Consider the following 25148-nt stretch of genomic DNA (forward strand, 5'->3'; position numbering starts at 1 on the left):
TATGACTGATTCTTTTTCCTTACAAAGGCTTTTAATACCATCTAAAATGGAAAGGGTACCATGGAAATTTTAATGGTGAGGTTTTGTTTCACTTTTTAAATTTTAAATGCCTTAACTGCTTTACCTTCTTATGTGTGATTAATAAATCTGTAAAAAGATTCTTGTAGTGATAGTCTGCAATGGGAGTTAGTCAGCATAACTTTATACAAACTCTCAAGCTCAGTTAACTATTTGTTCTAGCAGTAGAACTTAACCCCTTTGAGGCCAGCTCAGTAAAACTAGTTAATCCCTTGACTCGTACATCAATTCTTAACCAAAATAGAACACAGTAGGGATGTTAGTTAATTGCGTGGGTTAACTGCGATTAATCAAACAAAATTAACCACGATTAATCACACTGTTAAACAATAGAATACTAATTGAAATGTATTAAATATTTTTGGATCTTTTTCTACATTTTCAAATATATTGATTTCTATTACAACTACAGAACACAAAAAGTGTACAGTGCTCACTTTATATTATTTTTAATTACTAATATTTGCACTGTAAAAACGATAAAAGAAATAGTATGAGGTGAATTGAAAAATACGAGTACTGCAGTGCAATCTCTTTACCATAAAAAAGTGTAACTAACAAATGTAGATTTTTAAAATTTTTTTAAACATAACTGCACTCAAAAACAAAACAATGGAAAACTTTAAAACCTACAAGTCCACGCAGTCCTACTTCTTGTTCAGTCAATAGCTAAGACAAACAAATTTGTTTATATATACGGGAGATACTGCTGCCTGCTTCTTGTTTACAACGTCACCAGAAAATGAGAACAGGTGCTCGCATGGCACTGTTGTAGCTGGCGTCGCAAGATATTTACCTGCCAGATGCACTAAAGATTCATATGCCTGTTCATGCTTCAGCCATTGTTCCAGAGGACATGCGTCCATGCCGATGACACTCATTTAAAAAAAAATAATGCATTAATTAAATTTGTGAATGAACTCCTTGGGGGAGAATTGTATACATCTCCTGTTCTGTTTTACTCGCATTCTGCCATATATTTCATATTATAGCAGTCTCAGATGATGACCCAGCGTATGTTTTTTCTACGCAGATTTAGACAAAAAGCAAAGAAGGTACCAATCTGAGATGTCTAAAAATAGCTACAGCACTTGACCCAAGGTTTAAGAATCTGAAGTGCCATCCAAAATTTGAGAGGGACAAGGTGTGGAGCATGCTTTCGGAAGCCTTAAAAGAGCAACACTCCGATGCAGAAACTACAAAACCTGAACCACCAAAAAAGAAAATCAACCTTCTGCTGGTGGCATCTGACTCAGATGATGAAAATGAACATGCATCAGTCTGCTCTGGATTGTTAGCGAGCAGAACCCGGCATTTGGCACGTAAATATCTTGCAACACCAGCTACAACAGTGCCATGTGAATGCCTGTTCTCACTTTCAGGTGACATTGTAAACAAGAAGCAGGCAGCATTATCTCTTGCAAATTCTAATCCAACTTGTTTGTCTGAGCGATTGGCTGAGCAAGAAGTAGACCCATAGGCTCTAAAGTTTTACATTGTTTTATTTTTGAAGGAAGGTTTTTGTACATAATTCTACATTTGTAAGTTCAACTTTCATGATAAAGAGATTGCACTACTGAACTTGTATTAGGTGAACTAAAAATACTATTTATTCTCTTTTTTACAGTGCAAATGTTTGTAATAAAAAATAAATATAAAGCGAGCACTGTGTACTTTATACTGTGTTGTAATTGAAATCAATATATTTTAAAAAGTAGAAAACATCCAAAAATATTTAAATAAATGGTATTCTATTGTTGTTTAACAGCACAATTAATTGCGCGATTTAAATCACTTGACAGCCCTAGAACATAGTCATCTTGAAGTCTTTGAAGAACTTGGACCAAGAGGCAGAGTAACCATTTAGATAGTGAAAGGGTTATGATTAGGAGCACTTTCATTCTTGTGAATTGATACCACACACAACAGATTGGCACCTAGGTATCAGTGATGGAAATGCTCAGGTAGGCAAAGTAGAAAGCTTGCTTACTCTCTGTCCCCGACAATGATTCCTCCATAGTTAGCTGTGCAAGAGGAACCACCAACTCAGCTGCTGCCACCTCCCATTTCTTGCGATCTACTAGAAGTGGATATTCTTCTTCTTCTTTACTCTCTTCAGCCATAGCTGCCTCACAGGTGTCTTTAGGCTCCTTTATTCCTTTTACATCGTCCTGTGTTTTAAGATTTTGATTCAATCTTCTTAGTATTTCTCTTTTATTCTGAAAAAGGGCAAAAAGTATACCAGTTAAATTATTCTAAATTCTGAAGGGAAAGGAACAGGAAAAATTAAATAAAACCAAATGTAATTTGACTTACTTGCACAGCAAGATCTGCCTTCTTCGTTTCCTCTGTGGTTTCCTGGATAGCAGTTGTATTTTCATCCTGTAGATCCAGGAAGCATGAAATTCAATGCAAGAATGCAAGCCAGAAAAATATCTTTAGAATATTTATAGTCTGTACTAGGTGAAGGAAGAAGAAAATCTTTCTAAAAATCTCTCCATGGATAACTGTTCACTCTTTTCATTTTTGTACAATACTTTTATTATGTAGCTTCACTCAGAGAATTTCTAGGACCAATTTTGTCTTTGAAACATTCAGTACCTGGAAGTTAAAAGTTAAAAAGCTAAGAGTCTGTATAAGCAGACAGTAAAAAGAAGGATCAGAACATAAACCAGGGGAGATAAAGTAGGGCATTATCTATGAACACTCCCATTTATGCCTGAAGTTAAGATTGAGTAACTCCTTAAAGAACAGAAAATGGGCAAGGAAAGAGTTAAGATACGCCTACACAAAAAGGAAAAGGGAAGGGAAGACATAAAATCTTCACTATAAATAAAAATTGAGTGGCTAGAGTGGTTGGATTTAAGTAGGGAGAAGAAGGAGAGAAACATCATCTTCTCAATATTTGAGCACAAAGTAATCAGTAGTATCAAAAGTAGTCATCCAGATCGAGAAGGAGGAGAAAAAAATGGATCCACAATTTTTTTAAAAAAGCATAAATGCTATTATGTTGGCAACTATGTAACACCAGTTTATGGTGGCCCCTTATTGATGGCTATATTGAGATTTTTATCAAGTATTTTTTGAACTTTTATGTCACACAGAAACATATAGGAGCTTAAACATTTGAAAGGTTTTGGCATCAGAAACATTACACAGCAATTTCAATCTATGAAATCAAAATTTTTTAGAATAAACTGAAAGGCAAGTGATAACATCAAAGTTCAGCTTATGGCGACTAGGAAGAAGAAAATTACACAGCTTTCTAGATGGGGAAAAAGAGTGGGTGGAAAAAGGCGACTGCTATTGGGTAGAATCAGCGGCCAATGAATGTTGAAGAGAGACGAATGAATGGTACTGTGTACCACTAAGGAGCATGGTTTGCTAGAATACAGAAAATCCTGGAATGTAAGTGAGATATGTGATAATAAGGTTCTATATAAACTCAGGAAGCTTATTTTTCAGAATTCAGGGTACTGATTTCACTAAATGATTGTTTCTTGCTATTGTAAATGTGACAACTATTAATTAATATTGCAAGTGAGTGATAAGCATTACCAAACATCACTGCATGAATTTATCTGACTTAACATGCTTAAAAGTTGAGAGACGTGGAAGGAAATAAGCAACTGAATGATGCAATGAAAACAGAATTCTTGTAAGGTAAAATGTAAGTCCTGCCAACAGTTACTAAGCAACAAGAGAAAAGATTTAGGGTTATCACAAAAAAAGTGGATATTAAATTAGGGTGTTTTTTTGGGAGGATATTTTTGAGGATCAAATGTGCCACTGAATAAAATTATCTATTGACGTGGAAGAGCAAATCATTGTCAAGTTTGATGAGACCGTTTTTTAAGCTACTACAATGACTGAAATATAGGCACAATAATAATTTAAATTAGGATTGTCAATTAATCGCATTTAACTCACGCGATTAAAAAAAATGAACTGACATGAAAAAATTAATTGCGCACTGTTGAATAGAATACCAATTGAAATTTAAATATTTTTGATGTTTTTCTACATTTTCAAATATATCTATTTCAATTACAACACAGAATACGAAGTGTACAATGCTCACTTTATATTATTTTTATCACAAATATTTGCACTGTAAAATGATAAAAGAAATAGTATTTTTCAATTCACCTCATACAAGTACTGTAGAGCAATCTCTATCATAAAAGTGCAACTTACAAATGTAGGGATTTTGTTACATAACTGCACTCAAAAAACAAAACCAAGTAAAACTTTAGCGCCAAGTAAAACTTTAGCGCCTACAAGTCCATGCAGTCCTACTTCTTGTTCAGCCAATCGCTAAGAAAAACAAGTTGGTTTAGACTTACAGGAGATAATGCTGCGCACGTTTTAATTATGTCACCTGAAAGTGAAAACAGACATTTGCATGGCACTGTTGTAGCTGCCGTCGAAAGATATTTACATGCCAGATGCGCTAAAGATTCATATGCCTCTTCATTCTTCAACCATCGTTCCAGAGGACATGCTTCCATGCTGATGATGCTCATTAAAAAAAATAATGCGTTAATTAAATTTGTGACTGAACTCCTTGGGGGAGAATTGTATGTCTTTTACTCTGTTTTACCCGCATTCTGCCATGTATTTCATGTTATGGCAGTCTCAGATGATGACCCAGCACATGTTGTTCATTTTAAGAACACTTTCACTGCAAATTTGACAAAACGCAAAGAAGATATTAATGTGAAATGTCTAAAAACAGCTACACTACTCAACCCAGGATTTAAGAATCTGAAGTGCCTTCCAAAATCTGAGAGGGATGAGGTGTGGAACATGCTTTCAGAAGTCTTAGAACAGCCATACACTGATGTGGAAACTACAGAACCCGAACCACCAAAAAAGAAAAATCAACCTTCTGCTGGTGGCATCGGACTCAGATGATGAAAATGAATATGCGTTGGTCCACGCTGCTTTGGATCATTATCTAGTGGAATCCGTCATCAGCATAGACGCATGTAATGGTGGTTGAAGCATGAAGGGACACGTGAATCTTTAGCACATCTGGCACGTAAATATCTTGTGACACTGCTACAACAGTGCCATGCAAACACCTGTTCTTACTTTCAGGTGACACTGTAAACAAGAAGCAGGCAGCAGTATCTCCTGTAAAATAATAAAAACTTGTTTCTCTTAGTGATTGGCTGAACAAAAGTACGACTGAGTGGACTTGTAGGCTCTGAAGTTTTACATTGTTTTGTTTTTGAGTGCAGTCATGTAACAAAAACAAAACCTGCATTTGTAAGTTGCACTTTCATGATAAAGAGATTGCACAACAGTACTTGTATGAGGTGAATTGAAAAATACTATTTCTTTTATCATTTTTACAGTGCAAATATTTGTAATAAATATAAACATAAAGTGAGCACTGTACTTTGTATTCTGTGTTGTAATTGAAATCAATATATTTGAAAACGTAGAAAACATCCACAATTATTTAAATAAATGGCATTCTACTGCTTAGCAGTGCGATTAATTTTTTTAATCTCACGATTAATCGCAATTAATTTTTTTTAATCGCTTGTCAGCCCTAATTTAAATATTTCTTCCAGACCTTCCACCAGCAACTCAATCTGAGCTTCATTTTAGGAAGCGTGTCTGTTCACCTTCAACACCTAAAACATGGCAGAGATCCATATCACTGATCAGACTATAAAAACAACTGCAAGTCAGTCAGAGACTTGGAACTTGCTAAAAAAGTTAGTTTTTAACGTAGCACAAAGTGAACAATTTAAAGAAATATAAACAATTGAGTTTAAATTTGTTTAGATGAGTAGACCCCAAAAAGCTCTATAACTAGATGTTTCAAGTGAAAAAAAGGAAAAAAAAATCAAAGGAAGGTTTAAAAGAATCAACAATGACATTAATGCAAGATGGATGGCTGAATATAGGAGGAGACATGATGAGAACTATCCATATTGAGGAAAAATGTATTCTTACATATTTCCATTGACTGTATGACTGAAAAAAAATCCTGTAAGATATTGTGTCCCAATCATTAAAGATACTATCCAAAGCCCCCATTCTACAAACACACACGTCTGTAATTTTGCTCCTGCATTAGTCCACTGAAATTAAATGGGACGCTCACAATAATAAAGTTAAACTCATATATAAGCGTTTGCAGGATCAAGGCCCCGGAATAAAGAAAAAAAAAGCAAGAAGAAACTCTTTGTAACTGTTGTCACTATTATTTTTGTTGTCTGAGACAATAGCAATCTTCTCAAACTTCTCACATAGTAAGCTAATTTAAAACTCTGAGAAAGGAGTAACACAAAACAGTCATAAGTTCAAAAATTGTTTTGTAACTACCTTGTCTGTGGGCGGGAGGAGGGGGAAGAACTGATGCTCCAGCTTCCCAATGACCCCCCTGGAAGTTTCCAGACTGTGGGCAAAATCTTGGCCTCATTGGACTTCAATTAGCTCAAGTGGTGATATTCTGGATTTTTAGTGTTTGCATTGATAGTAAATGAAGTTGACCAATCTAAATTATAAATTGATGATCTCTGTGGAGGTTAACTTGATAGATCTGTAATTTATACCAATACTAATTCCATCAATTTCTAAGGTATCCAGTTCTCATTAAAAACACATAGTGTTCTTAAACTAAGTTTATAAATTCCAAACGGTCTTAGATTAATATATCTTCTAAAATCTTGTGCCAGTTCAGCAGATTTTTTTTCATTTTTTATTTTTGTTCATTTTAGATTTTAGCAGATACCTACCACACCCACTTCCTTCAAAGCTGAAGTCATAGAGATAAGTGGTGTACTGGGCTTCAGTGGAAGTTGTAGTTTGGCAGGAGGTCCTCCAGGTTCTTGCTGCCCAGGGACAGGATTAACCCCAGCTGCTGACACATTAAAAGGCACCATAGGATTCTTTACCCCTTTTGCTGTCAACTGTGTTTATAAAAAAAAAAAAAAAAAAAAGCTATTCTATTTTAACATGAACCAACAAAAATAGCACAAAGTTATCAATGTACCATGAATCTACTTAAATCTAACGTGAGACTGCCAGTTTCATTTAATCCTATGACAGAAAAAGACTCTCCTTGAACTGTCAAGTGTTATTACATTTATTTCCTCAAAAACAAAATTAAGTGGTAAATATCTTCACTCTGTAAAGACAGGTGTTAAATATTTTGTAGATTCTTAATTTATTATGAAAGACCAACACTTTACACTAAAGACTCAACTCATGTAAAATAAAGCAGCAATATAGTAGAGAGGCACTCTCTAAACTTAGCAAAACCCAAAAAGAAAGGGGTATTAGAATGGAGAAATAAAAAGGTTCTGCATGTATGCGCTAACAGGGGTCATAATTTAAAAAAAAAAAAAAAAAAGGTTAAACAATTAGAAATATGGGAAATTAGCCAGATTGATGTGAAGACAGCTAGATTTCAGCACCCAAAGAGTTACCATAGTAAAGGCATGATAAACTGCTGATCTAAAGTTTGATGGTAGAACCCCCTTGAAAAGAAAGTAGTTTCAGAATATAGACATGCCTCAGTGACATCTGAAGTACTCACAGGTAGGTTTTTTTAAAATTACATGATTTAATTTGACAGGACATCTTTAAAAACCAGTTTATGAGAACTATTTTTAAAAGACCCTGTATATGCCCATGAAATATTAAAAAGACTTGTTGTAGGGGGTGGGTGGGAAATCACACCACAAGGCTGAAAGCTTCTCCACTTACTGCTGGGGAACAACAAGACAGTAAATATTATTTGTATTTTTCTTGCTTGAAATTTTGCCCAAAATACATTTTTTTTTGCTTGAGTATTTTAAAAAGGAGTACAGTTCGTGGGTGTTAGATTTTATGAAAACCTGTTTTTAGCATTTTCAGGTAAATTTCATTATTTAATTTAGTTTTAAATTCACAACAGCACTGCCACCAAGTCAAAGACTGAAAATAGCACTATAGCCTGTCAAATGTTGAAAACAAGTATAAATTATAACATTAATTCTTGCCACTGTTGCAGTTCATTGCATCAGTAGAAACCAGTTAAAATTCATCATTATAAATCACCATTTGTTCATTCATTAAAGATTTTCTGAGTTCAGCACAGCTTGTCAACAAGCTCCTACGTACTATGAAAAGGGACAAATAGTTTCACACATCATTTCATGCTGCCTAAAAAGATCACCAGCTGTACTCTTTCATTATTTCCTACTTAACAAGCATCAAAACATTCTTCTTTTATGCTGCTATTTTACCAATCTGATTTTTCACTCCAAAGTTTTTATGACTAAAAGAACAGTTATGTGGATTTCAACAACACATGAACAATAGTAAATATTTCAACATGATCCTAATGATTTTTTTTTTTTTTTAAAGTTCAGTGTACTTTTCAAACTTAAGCCAAGATTTTCATACCTGGTGCCTGAAGTTAAGATCATAAATAAGAGTGCCCTCAGAGAGAGACACCTCAGTTTTAGCAGCCAAAACTACAGTTACAGAGATCTGAAAATCTTAACTTTTTCTTCATATGACTAAAATATAAGGCCAACGCTGTACTCTTTGGCTGAGAGACCAAGTCTGGGGAGTGGTCATGCCAAACAAAACCAACAGTGTGTAAGAAAGCTCTTTTTTTCTTACATGTTCTTCCCAAGCTTTCTTCTCTCTTTCATATGCCTCCTTCCTCTTTCGCTCTAGTTGCTCTTTCAGAACTGCAGCTCGCGCGTTTGCTTGGGCCTACAAATAAGAAAAAAAAAAAAAAGGCTTCAATCCAATGTCATAAGCAGTAGTTCTCCAACTTCTTCATTCTGCAGACCACTTCAAATGAAACATCCCAGATCCTCAGTTCTTCAATTCTCAACATGTGACACTTTGCATGTCAAATATGAGAACTAATGTCATACTCAGAAAACACCCAATAATACAAAATAGTTCCACATAAAAGTTGGTGAACTACATTAAGTAAATTCTAAGTCTTTTCACAACAATCCATCCTGCCCCAAATACATTTTTTAAAAGGAGATTCTAATGTCAAAATGTCCTGCCCCAAATATATTTTTTAAAGGAAGATTCTAATGTCAAAATGTCCTTGTACACTTTTTATACAAACAAAATGGAAATAAAAACCTTGAACTAAAGCAGCATTAAGATGAAATTTTCAATACTGAAGTTCAAGGTCATGGTTTCTACAGAAAACCATAACTATGTTAAAATGAACATTAAATGAAACATTTTTGCATTTCTGTACATAATACATATACAGAAAACACCAAAATTAGTTACTTTAATCATAATATTACAGTCAAATTTGTTTTCACATTGCACATTTTCCCCATCAACTCTAAAGGACACATACTTGGTATTAATGTGTTGTAGACAGTTATTGTTACAAGAGACCACGGAGCAGAATTCAGACTAAAAGCTCTGAACTCTGTAGACCTCCTGTGGAACAGAAAGCTAAACTTTGCTAGAGAAATATAATTCTGAAATTACGCCATGAAGCTTTATTCACAACTGCATTTGTTTACACTATGGCCTGAAGATCAGGTCTGAACACAAAGCATACAAGAGCATCTGGAAAGTCTTTTCTTGCCAGTGTTTAATTAACTCAACCCCTTCCTCCTCTCCCAAAAAAAGACAGATTATTCATGGTGCACTCAGTCTTCCTCCAGCATTTCCATCATGCCCACACCAAACTGTCTTCAGAACCAAGCCTAACAGTGAGAAAAGCTTCACTCAAAATGTAGCTTGCTTTTTTTTTTTTAAATGAACATGTCATAGTGTAAGTGACCAAAAATAAGCTTTAGTATTGAAGTAACAGGTCAACTTAATAGTTTTGTTACTGCAATACAATTCAAAGTATTTATAATTCTATCTTTCAAAAAAGTGTAAACAAACCTATGTGTTGGAAGAAATAAGTTAAATTAGTTTAAACTCAGACTAAAAACTTACTTTTACATGTCCATCAGACTTCTCCACAGCAACCTGAAGCTAAATGAAGAATGGTGCACAGTGCATACTTCTAGAGAATGTATGTTTTGCTACAGAAAAATACAACTCCTCTTCATATATACAGAGGGTGTCATTAAAACACAGATTCACGCATTACAGTATTTAATGTTTACAATGAGAAATACCAAATATTTAGTAATGTAGTGTAGCTACTGCAAACAACAAATGTACTGTACAACTGTATTCCTATTCTACTGCCTGATTCAATGCAGATAGAAGAATATTAAGTGGATTTTAAAGAATTTACTCTAAACCTCTTTTTTCAATTACCTTTAGTGCTTCAATTTTTTTGCGTCTCAATTCTGCTTCTTCACTTGCTTCCTGTCCATCAGAACCGTCAGCTTCATTCTACAAAGTAAAAGTTCTTAAAAGTGAGCAAGTCACAGTTAGCTCACAGTTTACAGATCTGAAGGCCAGAAGGGAACACTGTGATCAGCTTGTCTAATTCCCTGCATAACACAGGCCATAAAATTTCACTCAGTAATTCCTGCATCAAGGTCAGTAACCTGTGGTTTAACTGGAACACATCTTGTATGAACAAATCCAGTCTTTAAATTGAAAGTTTGAAATTTTTACAAACCAACAGAAAACAATTATTTTAAAAGTATACCACATTTAAAATACCTTTAATCCAGTTACAGTGTAAATACATACAAGAATGTGTTTCTATTAAGAGCAATAACCACATTAACACAATCTTAAGGTTGCAAGGCTTAGCACTCACAAAATCAGAAAGTTAAGCATGAATGCACAACTTTAACCCTGCCTGTATACATTACAAAGCCATCTCTAATTCTGCCATCACATACTATTAGACTGTATTTAACATAAAAGCATTTATGAAAAAGGCAGCAGATGGGGCAAGGTCTGAGATACTGTATGCCCTTTGCTTAAGTACAACAAGCACCAGAGTGCCCACTATTAAGTGGCACACAAGCTTTACAGGAGAGGCAGACATTAAACCTCAGGAATTTAGCTCCCAACATCATAGCTGAAGTCTTGGTAACAGGGGTGGGCTCCAGGCCTACTAACTAGGAGAAAAACTATGCGCCACTGGACAACTAAAAGACTAGCTAACTAATAGAGAACTAAATACTACTAGAGTGGCAGAAAAGTATGAATACACTACGAGAATTCTGTTTCAGTGATACAGAGAATAAGAAGGAACTGAGGGACAACTGAGGCCTCCTTTGCCCTTTATGCCTTAGGAGGAAAAATGGGCGTGAGGAAATCCAGGATGCAGCTGTGGCCCCAAAAACACTCCTGGTCAAAAGAATCAGATCTCATATGCGTGAGGCACAAGCACACCAGAAGTAGAAGCCATATGAACAATTACTTGAAGAAGCCATGTTAGCATAAGTGAAGACAGTATTCTAATGTATACACACAAGGGATCAGAGTTCAGATTGAGCATTCAATCTTAACTTTTAAATTTTATGACTTGAGTGCTAAACTGTACAACCTTAACACAGCATTGGCAGGTTCTTTCACATCGCATTTCTAAGGAGTTAAAAGTTCCAAGTATTTTTAAAGGAAAGAGTCCCCAGTTCTAATAGGCAACAAGCAACAAATGTAAATAGTGTTTTATCAGCATAATTGGTAAGCTTCATACCTGTAGCTTTAACATTCACTAGTTAGTAAAAGATCGATTAGAAAAATCAAACATTTTCATACCTACATAAATATACAACCTTAAGAGCAGTTTAAAAATTCTTAACATGTACTCTGCCCCTCTTGGCCCTGGGGATTCCCCCAGGTTCCTTGGTTGTAACCCTGTATCATGGCAGTTTTTTGGCCATTTAAACTGATCCAAATCAATTTTCATTTTAAACCTGTTGATGGCATTTCAATGCCTTAGACTGGATTAAAGAACAAAATACACAAATTAAGGATATAGCAAGAAAGCAAAGCCAGACTAGAATGAAAAGTAAGTACTAGTACTCAAAGAGCGCCTCAGTTGTATTGTTTCAAACTTCAGCAGTTTTTTGTACAATCTTCTTCAAAAGATTATGGTTCCAGGGTTGTTGTTTTTCCTTTCCATTTCTTTTCAAGAATAAAAAAGTTTCACATATTTACTTCACAAGGGCTATATGGAGCTGCTCATACTTAATGAAAAAAGATTCACCTTTAGATAAAGCCTCAACATGGAAAATATCAGCCTAAAAGATGTACATTTAAAAAAAAAAAGGGGGTGTGTGTTGGGGAGAATTACATCTGCATAAAAAGATCTCATGAGCAATATTCTAGAGCCTTTCACTACTAGCTCCTCAAAGCCTTTAGAGTTATTTTCGTCCAACCTTTTCTCCACGAAGTTTAGCTTTAATCTGCTGGCGTTCATTGAAGTTTTGAAGTCGGATCTGTCTTAATCTTGCCAGGTATTCCTATACGAAAAAGGAAGTAAAGTTTCAAATAAAAGGAAACAATGAGTTTTGCATTTTGTATCTAAATCCATATGGTTCCACAAAAAGGTCAAACAAAGGAAAAACTACTGCTAAATTAACATTTATTAATTTCTAAAAGAAATTCAGCTGATTTCTTCTCTAATGAAATGAATGAAAACCATAACTAGCGTTCCACAATATTAAATTTGGTAAGCTTACGGTTATTAAGATTGCTAAGATCTGGGAAACTAGGAATAGTTGTATTTATTACGAAAAGAATGGAGGTGGCTTTGGGATTTTGTTTTTGTCTGGGGTGTTTGTGTTTATTTAAAAAGAAATGATTTTTTTTTGAAAGACGACTGATGTAGACAGCTATTACTAAGAATATTGAGCAACAAACTCTAGGACTATATGCATTAATGTTTCCCGATGTGTAGAAAGAATAGTAAATATGGCAGGCGACCAGCTTGACTTAACAGTGAAATCCTTGCTGATCTTAAACACAAAAAAGAAGCTTACAAGAAGTGGAAGATTGGACAAATGACCAGGGAAGATTATAAAAATATTGCTCGGGCATGCAGGAGTGAAATCAGGAAGGCCAAATCACACCTGGAGTTGCAGCTAGCAAGAGATGTTAAGAGTAACAAGAAGGGTTTCTTCAGGTATGTTAGCAACAAGAAGAAACTCAAGGAAAGCGTGGGCCCCTTACTGAATGAGGGAGGCAACCTAGTGACAGAGGATGTGGAAAAAGCTAATGTACTCAATGCTTTTTTTTGCCTTTGTCTTCACGAACAAGGTCAGCTCCCAGAAGACTGCACTGGGCAGCACAGCATGGGGAGGAGGTGACCAGCCCTCTGTGGAGAAAGAAGTGGTTCGGGACTATTTAGAAAAGCTGGACGAGCACAAGTCCACGGGGCCGGATGCGCTGCATCTGAGAGTGCTAAAGGAGTTGGTGGATGTGATTGCAGAGCCATTGGCCATTATCTCTGAAAACTCATGGCGATCAGGGGGAAGTCCCGGACGACTAGAAAAAGGCTAATGTAGTGCCCCTCTTTAAAAAAGGAAAGGAGGATGATCCTGGGAACTACAGGCCAGTCAGCCTCACCTCAGTCCATGGAAAAATCATGGAGCAGGTCCTCGAGGAATCAATTCTGAAGCACTTAGACGAGAGGAAAGTGATCAGGAACAGTCAGCATGGATTCACCAAGGGAAGGTCATGCCTGACTAATCTAATCGCCTTTTATGATGGGATTACTGGTTCTGTGGATGAAGGGAAAGCAGTGGATGTATTGTTTCTTGACTTTAGCAAAGCTTTTGACACGGTCTCCCACAGTATTCTTCACAGCAAGTTAAAGAAGTATGGGCTGGATGCATGGACTATAAGGTGGATAGAAAGCTGGCTAGATTGTCGGGCTCAACGGGTAGTGATCAATGACTCCATGTCTAGTTGGCAGCCAGTACCAAGTGGAGTGCCCCAAGGGTCGGTCCTGGGGCCGGTTTTGTTCAGTATCTTCATAAATGATCTGGAGGATGGTGTGGATTGCACCCCCAGCAAGTTTGCGGATGACACTAAACTGGGAGGAGAGGTAGATACACTGGAGGATTGGGATAGGATACAGAGGGCCTGAGACAAATTAGAGAATTGGGCCAAAAGAAATCTGATGAGGTTCAACAAGGACAAGTGCAGAGTCCTGCACTTCGGACGGAAGAATCCCATGCACCGCTACAGATTAGGGACTGAATGGCTCGGCAGCAGTTCTGCAAAGAAGGACCTAGGGGTTACAGTGGACAAGAAGCTGGATATGAGTCAACAGTGTACCCTTGTTGCCAAAAAGGCCAATGGCATTTTGGGATGTATATGTAGGGGCACTGCCAGCAGATCGAGGGATGTGATCGTTCCCCTCTATTTGACATTGGTGAGGCCTCATCTAGAGTACTGTGTCCAGTTTTGGGCTCCACGCTACAAGAAGGATGTGGAAAAATTGGAAAGAGTCCAGCGGAGGGCAACAAAAATGATTAGGGGACTGGAACACATGACTTATGAGGAGAGGCTGAGGGAACTGGGATTGTTTAGTCTGTGGAAGAGAAGAAAGAGGGGGGATTTGATAGCTGCTTTCAACTACCTGAAAGGGGGTTCCAAAGAAGATGGCTCTAGACTGTTCTCAGTGGTAGCAGATGACAGAACAAGGAGTAATGGTCTCAAGTTGCAGTGGGGGAAGTTTAAGGTGGATATTAGGAAAAACTTTTTCACTAGGAAGGTGGTGAAACACTGGAATGCGTTACCTAGGGAGGTGGTGGAATCTCCTTCCTTAGATATTTTTAAGGTCAGGCTTGACAAAGCCCTGGCCAGGACGATTTAATTGGGGATTGGTCCTGCTTTGAGCAGGGGGTTGGACTAGATGACCTCCTGAGGTCCCTTCCAACCCTGATATTCTATGATACTTTGGGATCTATGAAGTTCTTGTATTTATTATAAATTATAAACCATGCAAGAAAACAAGGCAGAGGCAAAGTCAAAGTGATGCTATTTTGTGATGAAGGTGGCAAACATGCGGGTAGCATACCTCTTCCTCCTTGTTTCTGGATTTCCTTCCTCTTGCAGAAATGGGCCTGCCTCCATAGATAGCTGCCAGGTTTTGCAGTGTACCCTGTTCACCATTTAATGTATCAAGTTTAAGAATGGCTAGGGCCAGAACATTATCTACCTTATCCAACAATAACTGTATTAAATTTCTTATGGGAAACATAGATGACTTTCAGCTCTTATGAGCTTCCCTGACAAAAGTCTTATTTACAAGAAACATTTGATAGTAATAATCAAAAACACTGAGTAATCAAAGAGAAAGCCTCAGAGCAGTCTAATAAATTAGATTTTTATACATATTTAGCTCCCTCTTCTGATCTCCATATGTGTCTAGTCTTCTCTAGCTAAATCTATTATAAATTCTCTGGGGTATGGGCTTTCTTTTTACTTGTCTTTTGCACCATCTGCAGCACACAGCTGACAATAATAATGCATTCCTCAGCTAAGCCTAGTATATCTAATCATTTTTATTTTAGTTTTAAATGTAAAATATTAACAATAGCTCATGGAAATTTTATTCATATCCAAAGTTAGATTAGTATATATAAACAGTTTAAGTACTTATCACAGCATTTACTAGATTTAAAAAAATAAACAAATAGAGTTGTATTGTAAATTGGCGACTAGAAACATATTTTGCTTTTCCCTGCACTTCCGAAGTATTTTCATACCAGAAAACTACATAAAAATAAGAAAGGTATTTCTGGTCCACCCAGCTCAAATTCCAATAGCGGTCACTACTTGTAATGTGATTTCGCAGGTAGGTTTTTGACGGGCGGGGAAGATCAGATCTGAGACATTTGGATTCAAGCAGTTCAAAGACTGCAGCAGACTTATAAACGTCAGTGATCCAACTACTACAAGAGAACTGCACAGCACAAGAAGTAAGCCTGGGTTACATAAGATCTGGAGATCTGCCATGAGCAGATGAAATTCTGATCTCAATTTATGACTGATAAGAGTCCCTCAAAATAGGATAGAAATGTTTCTAACTGTTAACCCTTTCAATCTACAATAGCTGAGCTGAATGGAGAGTTTTCCAAATATTATCACAATGGGGAAAGGGGAGAAGGGAAGAGTGGAAGAGAGAGGGGATTTAAATTTCCAGCTCTTATAAAGCTGTGCAATACACGGTACCTATCAGCTTTACAAAAATGCTCACTGTCACCTCAAATTTCTTAAGTCTACTTTTCATGTTTATATTTAAATTAGCTTAAAATTATTTCTGGCGGCTTTGGAGCCATGGTATTTTAGAATAGAAGTTGTCTCTAAGTGAGAAAGAAATTGGAAGTAAAAGCTTTAAGAATTTAGGTATCTAGTTAGACACTCAATAATACTTCATTCACTGTTTCATAGTTGAGTTCCTCTCAGAATATGAATATTAGAATCTTGTATTGCAAGGATTTGGATTTTATAATGCGAGACAGCAATGCAAATTCATTAATAGTTTAGGCCAGAAACACATTACTCACAGTAAGGATGGTTGAGGGGTCTGTCAATTCAGTTACTGAGCCTCGAGACTTTTAGCTAAAACGTAATCTAGGTCTGCTACATTTATCTGAAGTCTGGTTTGGTATCTTATGTGAAGCCATTTGAGAGTCATAGTCCAACTCTTAAAAAGCCAGTGTTCGCATTTATGGCTGACTTAGTACAACACTTCCTCAGCTCTCGTCCCCTAACGCCCCACTCTACTTCCTCTATACTGATGACATCTTCATCATCTGGACCCATGGAAAAGAAGCCCTTGAGGAATTCCAACATGGATTTCAACAATTTCCATCCCACCATCAACCTCAGCCTGGACCAGTCCACACAAGCGCTCCATTTCCTAGACACTACAGTGCTAATAAACAATGATCACATAACCACCACCCTATACCAGAAACCTACTGACTGTTATACTTACTTATATGCCTCAAGCTTTCATCCAGACCACACCACACGATCCATCGTCTACAGCCAAGCTCTAAGATACAACCACATTTGCTCCAATCCCTCAGACAGAGACACATCTACAGGATCTCTGTCAACCATTCTTAAAACTACAGTACCCACCTGCTGAAGTGAAGAAACAGACTGATAGAGCCAGAAGGGTACCCAGAAGTCACCTACTACAAGACAGGCCCAACAAAGAAAGTAACAGAAAGCCACTAGCCGTCACCTTCAGCCCCCAACTAAAACCTCTCCAGCGCATCATCAAGGATCTACAACCTATCCTGAAGTACGATCCCTCACTCTCACAGACCTTGGAAGACAACGCCAGTCCTCGCTGACAGACAGCCCCACAACCTAAAGCAAACACTCACCAGCAACAAAAACACCAACCCAGGAATCAAACCCTGCAACAAACCCCAGTGCCAACTCTGTCCACATATCTATTCAAGGGACACCATCATAGGAACTAACCACATCAGCCACACCATCAGGGGCTCATTCACCTGCACATCTACCAATGTGATATATGCCATCATGTGCCAGCAATGCCCCTCTGCCATGTACACTGGCCAACTGGACAGTCTCTACGCTAAAGAATAAATGGACACAAATCTGACATCAGGAATGATAACATTCCAAAACCAGTATGAGAACACTTCAATCTCCCTGGTCACTAAATAACAGACCTAAAAGTGGCAATTCTTCAAAAACAGACTCCAATGTGTAACTGCAGAACTGGAATTAATTTGGAAACTGGACACCATCACATTAGGCCTGAATAAAGACTGGGAGTGGTTGGGTCATTACAAAACCTAAACCTCATTTCCCCCTACTGTTACTCACACCTTCTAGTCAACTTTTTGAAATGGGCCACTCATTTCCACTGCAAAAGTTATTTTTCCTCCCTTGGTATCCTACTGTTAATTGAATTGTCTCATTAGCACTGACCTCCCCCCCCCCCCCGCACTTGGTAAGGCAACTCTCATCTTTTCATATTCTGTGTATTTATACCTCCCTACTGTATGTTCCACTCCAAGCATCTGATGAAGTGAGTTTTAGCCCACAAAAGCTCATGCCCAAACAAATATGTTAGTCTCTAAGGTGCCACAAGGACTCCTCGTTGTTTTTACACATTAATTAGGCAATCTTGGTGATTTCTTCTCTATTATACTACATTAATTCCAACCAAGGCCAAGGACTGAATGGTTATCAAACACTGAACTCATCCCTGAACAGTGAGCCTTTTCCTAAACTAATGTAGACCATGTGTGTCATGAAGGTCACTTGTTGATCTGAGTTATGGTTTTGAAAGGTGTAATCTGTCTTCATGCCACCTTAAGACAAAGACACTGACAGAAGCCTCTTAAGGATGCTTCACTACCTTACACATCAGCAAAGGGGAGTGCAGTAATCATCAAAATTGAAACAGAGAAGATATATAAGGAATTTGCCCACTGGCAGCAAAATTAGCCCTGAAATGAAGAAGTGGCCAGTAAAACAGTACTCTAAGATTCAGTAATACAGGAATAAGGGGACTCATTTACAACTTCGTTGTCCCTTTGACCCAACTGCAACAAGACCGCAACCAGCTCCACCTGGGTCTAAAGGACAACAATATTGTAACAGGATCCCTGACTTGGCTGTATTTGTGGTGTGGACTGGTGTTAGAAAACACAAATCTCTTTGCCTATTCAAAAAACAAACAAACAAACAAAAACAAACAAACATACATCGTTCAACTGAACAATGGGACTATCCTAAGCCAGTAAGTTATTTAATGAAGCTGCAGTATTGTGAAAAACTTTCCAAAGTAGTATTACATTTATAATTGAAACAACTAGTTGGACACAAAAAGATAACTCATCTACATGTTGTACCAATGTTCAAAAGTTTTAACCTCCATTAAAGGTTAAAACTATTTGTTGATTTTAACTTTGATGTTGAGTGTTTATAATACGTTTAAAGAAAAATTATTTTAATGTACTTAATTTAAAAATAACTTAATATGCAGATAGGTTATTGTAAATCAAGGGAATGTAGCTGAGACACAGCGGACAAACTACCGTAAACTGCAAGCTGCTGAACAATGCACAAAGTTCACATAATTAATTTTAAATGTACTTATCAATGTAAAAATTGTTTTCCAGTTCTTATCTACTTAAATTTATAATTTCAAAATAAAATTTTCAGAACTCCACCAATGCACTGTTACTATAAGATAATCAGCAAAAGTTAAGTACATTTTTAAACATGTCAACTATTAATCATAAAACCAGAATGTAAAATGTTTGACAAAATGAAACACTATGTCTCACTTTTCAAAACGATGTATATTCATAACAACTATTAATAGTAAAATAAATATGAAGACCAAATCCCATACCATATGTCCTTCAGCACGAGCTTTGTTTTGCATAGCTTCCCTCTTTCGTTGCCAGAATTCTTCAACTTGTTTTGCTCTTTCTGCTGCTACCCATCCTCTTTGCCTGAGTAATTGGAACATATGCCAATTAAAAGTTTCTCAATGCCACATTCAAAATGAATGTATTTACATACAATAACAGGAGAACAAAGAAGTCAGCATTCTGTGAAGGCACCATCTAATAGCACCTTTTACCAGCCAAAAACAAAACACAGACATTTCACAAAAGGAAGTTGACAGGAAGCTCACTTGGTTTGTCCCCACTTTTGAAAAAGCAATTACAACCCCCAATGTTTTCCATCCACACATTGGGGTCTTACAACTTGGCTAGTGAGGTTATTTTTACTAAAGCATGAAGTTATTCCAGAGGTTCTCAAATTGTGGTGTGTGAATCACTATCAGTCCACAGAATACTTGAAGATGGTCTGCAGACTGCTGGCTGATCACTTGGCACTGATTGTTCCTTATTTCCAGCTGCTAAACTTCATTAAAAGACAGCCAAAGATACAATACTTTAATGTGTAAGCACAATTGCTGTAGTTGCCAAGGGGTGTTATGCAACTGCAAATGGGAGACGGTGCATGCAAGTCCAACTGGGAAAGGAAAGGGTGTATGAGAATCTCCGTATTAAGATGTGATCTATCCTGTGGTAAAGTTTGATAACTACTGTTCACTTCAGATTAACTGATTTGTGAGATAAAGACATTCTGCCTCAATGCTATATCACTCAATCACGTTAGCTTATATTACAAATTTTGCAGCACAGGTGTTTTCCCAAACAGGAAACTACTTTTCCAAAGACGAAAAATAAGACAACATGGTTATGATGGCAAAGGCAGCAGCCAGAAACTAAGATATAGAAAATAACAAAATATTTTTAAAAGAACAAAGTACAAATTTAGACAAAAATGACAAAATGTATAATGTGTACAGTATCAATCTGGTGATTTATCACACATTAGAAATGTTAAAAAGGTGAATGAAATAATGTTGTAATGCAAAGATATTTCGGTTTTATTCCTGAGGATTTTACAAGTGAATCAATTATGGTTGCACCATGTTTTCCAGTTGGGTTTCCATTTCTCCCTTATTCCTCTAAGCTATCTAAGGCTGTAATATCAAACTGCAAAATGTCAGGTTCCATCACCCCTCTGTAACACTGTTTTCTTTGTTGGCAGACAAGCTTGAAATTATGCCATTGGAAACAATAGTGTTAGTATAAGTCCCAAATTTCATTATTGTTTGATGCAAGACAAAGTAATATCATGCCTAGAAAACTGTCAAGTAGACTGAATATAAATTACATAATCAAAGTACATATCTAGTGTGCAATAGCACCATGTACAGCCAAATAAGTGATTAACATACAATACCAGAGAAAAAAATAAACCTTGTTCCATTACAAAAGTAACCATCTTGAACACCAAAAACCATGTGGTATAGTTCAGGCTTTTTGAAGTTTTAGTGCACATAAAGATTACTTAATGTATGCTATAAGCATGATGAAAAAAACTAACTAAAAATAAATGTCCTTTTTGTGAGGCTCTGGAACTACATGTAGCCAACCAGAAGAAGCTCTCAGAGTAGCACCCGTGTTAGTCTGTATCCGCAAAAAGAACAGAACAGGAGTACTTGTGGCACCTTAGAGACTAAAAAATTTATTAGAGCATAAGCTTTCGTGGGCTACAGCCCACTTCATCGGATGCACAGAATGGAACATATAGTAAGAAGACATTTTTTATATATATACATACACATATATATATATATATATACACACACACACACACACACACAGAGATAAGTTGGAAGTTACCATACAAACTGTGAGAGGCTAATTAGTTAAGATGAGCTATTTTCAGCAGGAGAAAAAAAAAAAAAACACTTTTGTAGTGATAATCAAGATGGCCCATTTAGACAGTTGACAAGAAGGTGTGAGGATACTTCACATGTGGAAGTAGATTCAATATGTGTAATGACCCAGCCACTCCCAGTCTCTATTCAAACACAAGTTAATGGTATCTAGTTTGCATATTAATTCAAGCTCAGTAGTTTCTCATTGGAGTCTGTTTTTGAAACTTTTCTGTTGCAGAATTGCCACCCTTAAATCTTTTACTGAGTGGCCAGAGAATTTGAAGTGTTCTCCTACCGGTTTTTGAATGTTATGATTCCTGATGTCAGATTTGTGTCCATTTATTCTTTAGCGTACAGACTGTCCAGTTTGGCCAATGTACATGGCAGAGGGGCATTGCTAGCACATGATGGCATATATCACATTGGTAGATGTGCAGGTGAACAAGCCCCTGATGGCGTGGCTAAGGTGATTAGGTCCTATGATGGTGTCACTTGAATAAATATGTGGACAGAGGTGGCATCGGGCTTTGTTGCAAGGATAGGTTCCTGGGTTAGTGTTTTTGTTGTGTGCTTGCTGGTGAGTATTTGCTTCAGGTTGGGGGGCTGTCTGTAAACAAGGACTGGCCTGTCTCCCAAGATTTGTGAGAGTGATGGGTCGTCCTTCAGGATAGGATGTAGATCCTTGATGATGCGTTGGAGAGGTTTTAGTTGGGGGCTGAAGGTGACAGCTAGTGGCGTTCTGTTATTTTTTTTGTTGGGCCTATCCTGTAGTAGGTGACTTCTGGGTACTCTTCTGGCTCTATCAATCTGTTTCTTCACTTGAGCAGGTGGGTACTGTAGTTTTAAGAATGCTTGATAGAGATCTTGTAGGTGTTTGTTTCTGTCTGAGGGATTGGAGCAAATGCAGTTGTATCGTAGAGCTTGGTTGTAGACAATGGATCGTGTGGTGTGTCCTGGATGGAGGCTGGAGGCATGTAGGTAAGTATAGCGGTCAGTAGGTTTCCGGTAGAGGGTGGTGTTTATGTGACCATCGCTTATTAGCACAGTTGTGTCCAGGAAATAGACCGCTTGTGTGGACTGGTCCAGGCTGAGGTTGATGGTGGGATGGAAATTGTTGAAATCATGGTGGAATTCCTCAAGGGCTTCTTTTCCATGGGTCCAGATGATGAAGATGTCATCAATATAGCGCAAGTAGAGTAGGGGCATTAGGGGACGAGAGCTAAGGAAGCTTTGTTATAAGTCCTCCATAAAAGTGTTAGCATACTGTGGGGTCATGCGGGTACCCATAGCAGTGCCGCTGACTTGAAGGTATATATTGTCCCCAAATGTGAAATAGTTGTGGGTGAGGACAAAGCCGCAAAGGTCAGCCACCAGGTTTGCCGTGACATTATCGGGGATACTGCTTCTGATAGCTTGTAGTCCATCTTTGTGTGAAATGTTGGTGTAGAGGGCTTCTACATCCAGTGGCCTGGAGTGGCCAGGGCTTCTACATCCAGTGTTTTCTGGAAGATCACCGATGGATTGTAGTTTCCTCAGGAACTCCGTGGTGTCTTGAAGATAGCTGGGAGTGCTGGTAGCGTAGGGCCTGAGGAGAGAGTCCACATAGCCAGACAATCCTGCTGTCAGGGTGCCAATGCCTGAGATGATGGGCTGTCTAGGATTCCCAGGTTTATGGATCTTGGGAAGCAGACAAAATACCCCTGGTCGGGGTTCTTGGCATGTGTCTGCATAGATCTGTTCCTCTGCCTTTTCAGGGAGTTTCTTGAGTAGTGGTAGAGTTTCTTTTGGTAATCCTCAGTGGGAACAGAGGATAATGGCCTGTAGAATGTGGAGTTAGAGAGCTGCCTAGCAGCCTCTTGTTCATATTCCAACTTATTCATGATGATGACAGCATCTCCTTTGTCAGCCTTTTTGATTATGATGTCAGAGTTATTCCTGAGGCTGTTGATGGCGTTGTGTTCAGCATGGCTGAGGTTATGGGGCAAGTGATGCTGCATCCGATGAAGTGAGATGTAGCTCATGAAAGCTTATGCTCAAATAAATTCGTTAGTCTCTAAGGTGCCACTAGTACTCCTTTTCTTTTTGCTTTTCCACAATTTCAGCCCGTGCATGTCAACGGAAGCAATCTACGTAGAAGTCCAGTCTGTTGTTTCGACCTTCAGGAGGAGTCCACACAGAATCCTTCTTTTTGTAGTCTTGGTAGGAAGGATTCTGTGGGTTAGTATGTTGTTCAGAAGTGTGTTGGAAATATTCTTTGAGTCAGAGACGTCGAAAGTAGGATTCTAGGTCACCACAGAACTGTATCATGTTCGTGGGCCTGGAGGGACAAAAGGAGAGGCCTTGAGATAGGACAGACTTTTCTGCCAGACTAAGAGTACAGCTGGAAAGATTAACAATATTGTTGGATGGGTTAAGGGAACCAGTGTTGTGGCTCCTTGTGGCATGTAGTAGTTTAGTATCCTTTTTCCTTTGTAGAGAAGCAAAGTTTGTTATAAATGGCTTGTCTAGTTTTTGTAAAGTCCAGCCACAAGGAAGTTTGTGTGGAAGGTTGGTTTTTTATGAGAGTATCCAGTTTTGAGAGCTCATTCTTAATCTTTCCCTGTTTGCTGTAGAGGATGTTGATCAGGTGGTTTCGCAGTTTCTTTGAGAGTGTGTGGCACAATCTCTCAGCATAGTCTGTGTGATAAGTAGATGTTAATGGATTTTTTACCTTTAGTCCTTTTCGTACGATGTCCATCTGTTTGCATTTGGAAAGGAAGATGTCTGTCTGTATCTGTACGAGTTTTTTCATGAAGTTGATGGATTTCCATTCCATACAGCTAAATTCAGCGCCTTTCATAATGACAAGTTTGAGAGTAGCAGCCGTGTTAGTCTGTATTCGCAAAAAGAACAGGAGTACTTGTGGCACCTTAGAGACTAACAAATTTATTAGAGCATAAGCTTTCATGGGCTATAGTCCACTTCATCGGATGCATAGAATGGAACACACACACACATATAATATACACACACACACACACGTTGGAAGTTACCATACAAACTGTGAGAGGCTAATTAGTTAAGATGAGCTATTATCAGCAGGAGAAAAAAACTTTTGTCGTCTGAAACCACTTAGTTGACAAGGTGTGAGGATACTTAAGGAAACAGATTCAATATGTGTAATGACCCAGCCACTTCCAGTCTCTATTCAAACCCAAGTTAATGGTATCTAGTTTGCATATTAATCAAGCTCAGCAGTTTCTCCTTGGAGTTTGTTTTTGAAGCTTTTCTGTTGCAAACTGAATCTATTTCCTTAAGTTAAGTATTCTCACACCTTCTTGTCAAGTGTCTACATGGTTTCAGACTACAAAAGTTTTTTTCTCCTGCTGATAATAGCTCAACTAATTAGCCTCTCACAGTTTGTATGGTAACGTGTGTGTGCACGCGCGCTTACTATATGTTCCATTCTATGCATCCGATGAAGTGGGCTGTAGCCCACGAAAGCTTATGCTCTAATAAATTTGTTAGTCTCTAAGGGGCCACAAGTACTCCTGTTCTTTTTGCAGAAGAAGCTTGTTTATAATCATATATTGCATACAAATATCTATATTTGACAAGCAGAAAGGTTCACTCAAATATCACTAGTAATATGAATTTGTAATCATTTACATCCACAATGTGTGGTACAGGAATGGAATACATTATACAAAGACAATAGTTTTAAGATCTAGTGAAAGGCTCTGTTAAACTACATAAGGTTTTTCAGTCACTCAGATATGTGCATGAACTAATTTAAAAATAAATACAACTGAACTACTGTTGTTCTTTTAGCTAGTTTCTTGCTTTAACCAACCATCCTACTCTCATACCCTTGCAGTTCACCTTTAGTTGAAACCATCACACACAAGGG

General features: G+C 37.6%; 1 protein-coding gene across 8 annotated transcripts in view; it reads right to left on the reverse strand.

Moving 5' to 3' along the window:
- NEK1 (NIMA related kinase 1) overlaps positions 1 to 25148 on the reverse strand; it is a 133094-nt gene that overhangs the window by 42847 nt on the left and 65099 nt on the right. For 5 of the 8 annotated variants that reach the window (XM_074951133.1, XM_074951131.1, XM_074951129.1 and 2 more), the window contains 8 exons: positions 19367 to 19469; positions 15029 to 15112; positions 12381 to 12464; positions 10354 to 10431; positions 8713 to 8808; positions 6837 to 7010; positions 2395 to 2460; positions 2069 to 2297 (listed from right to left, as the gene is read on the reverse strand). In XM_074951133.1, coding sequence (XP_074807234.1) covers positions 2069 to 2297; positions 2395 to 2460; positions 6837 to 7010; positions 8713 to 8808; positions 10354 to 10431; positions 12381 to 12464; positions 15029 to 15112; positions 19367 to 19469 — 914 coding nt within the window. The remainder of the gene's footprint in view (positions 1 to 2068; positions 2298 to 2394; positions 2461 to 6836; positions 7011 to 8712; positions 8809 to 10353; positions 10432 to 12380; positions 12465 to 15028; positions 15113 to 19366; positions 19470 to 25148) is intronic. The other 3 variants (XM_074951136.1, XM_074951137.1, XM_074951130.1) reach the window with 1 other exon arrangement.

This window comes from Natator depressus, chromosome 4, assembly GCF_965152275.1.
Source record: "Natator depressus isolate rNatDep1 chromosome 4, rNatDep2.hap1, whole genome shotgun sequence".
In the NCBI taxonomy this organism is placed as follows: domain Eukaryota; kingdom Metazoa; phylum Chordata; order Testudines; family Cheloniidae; genus Natator; species Natator depressus.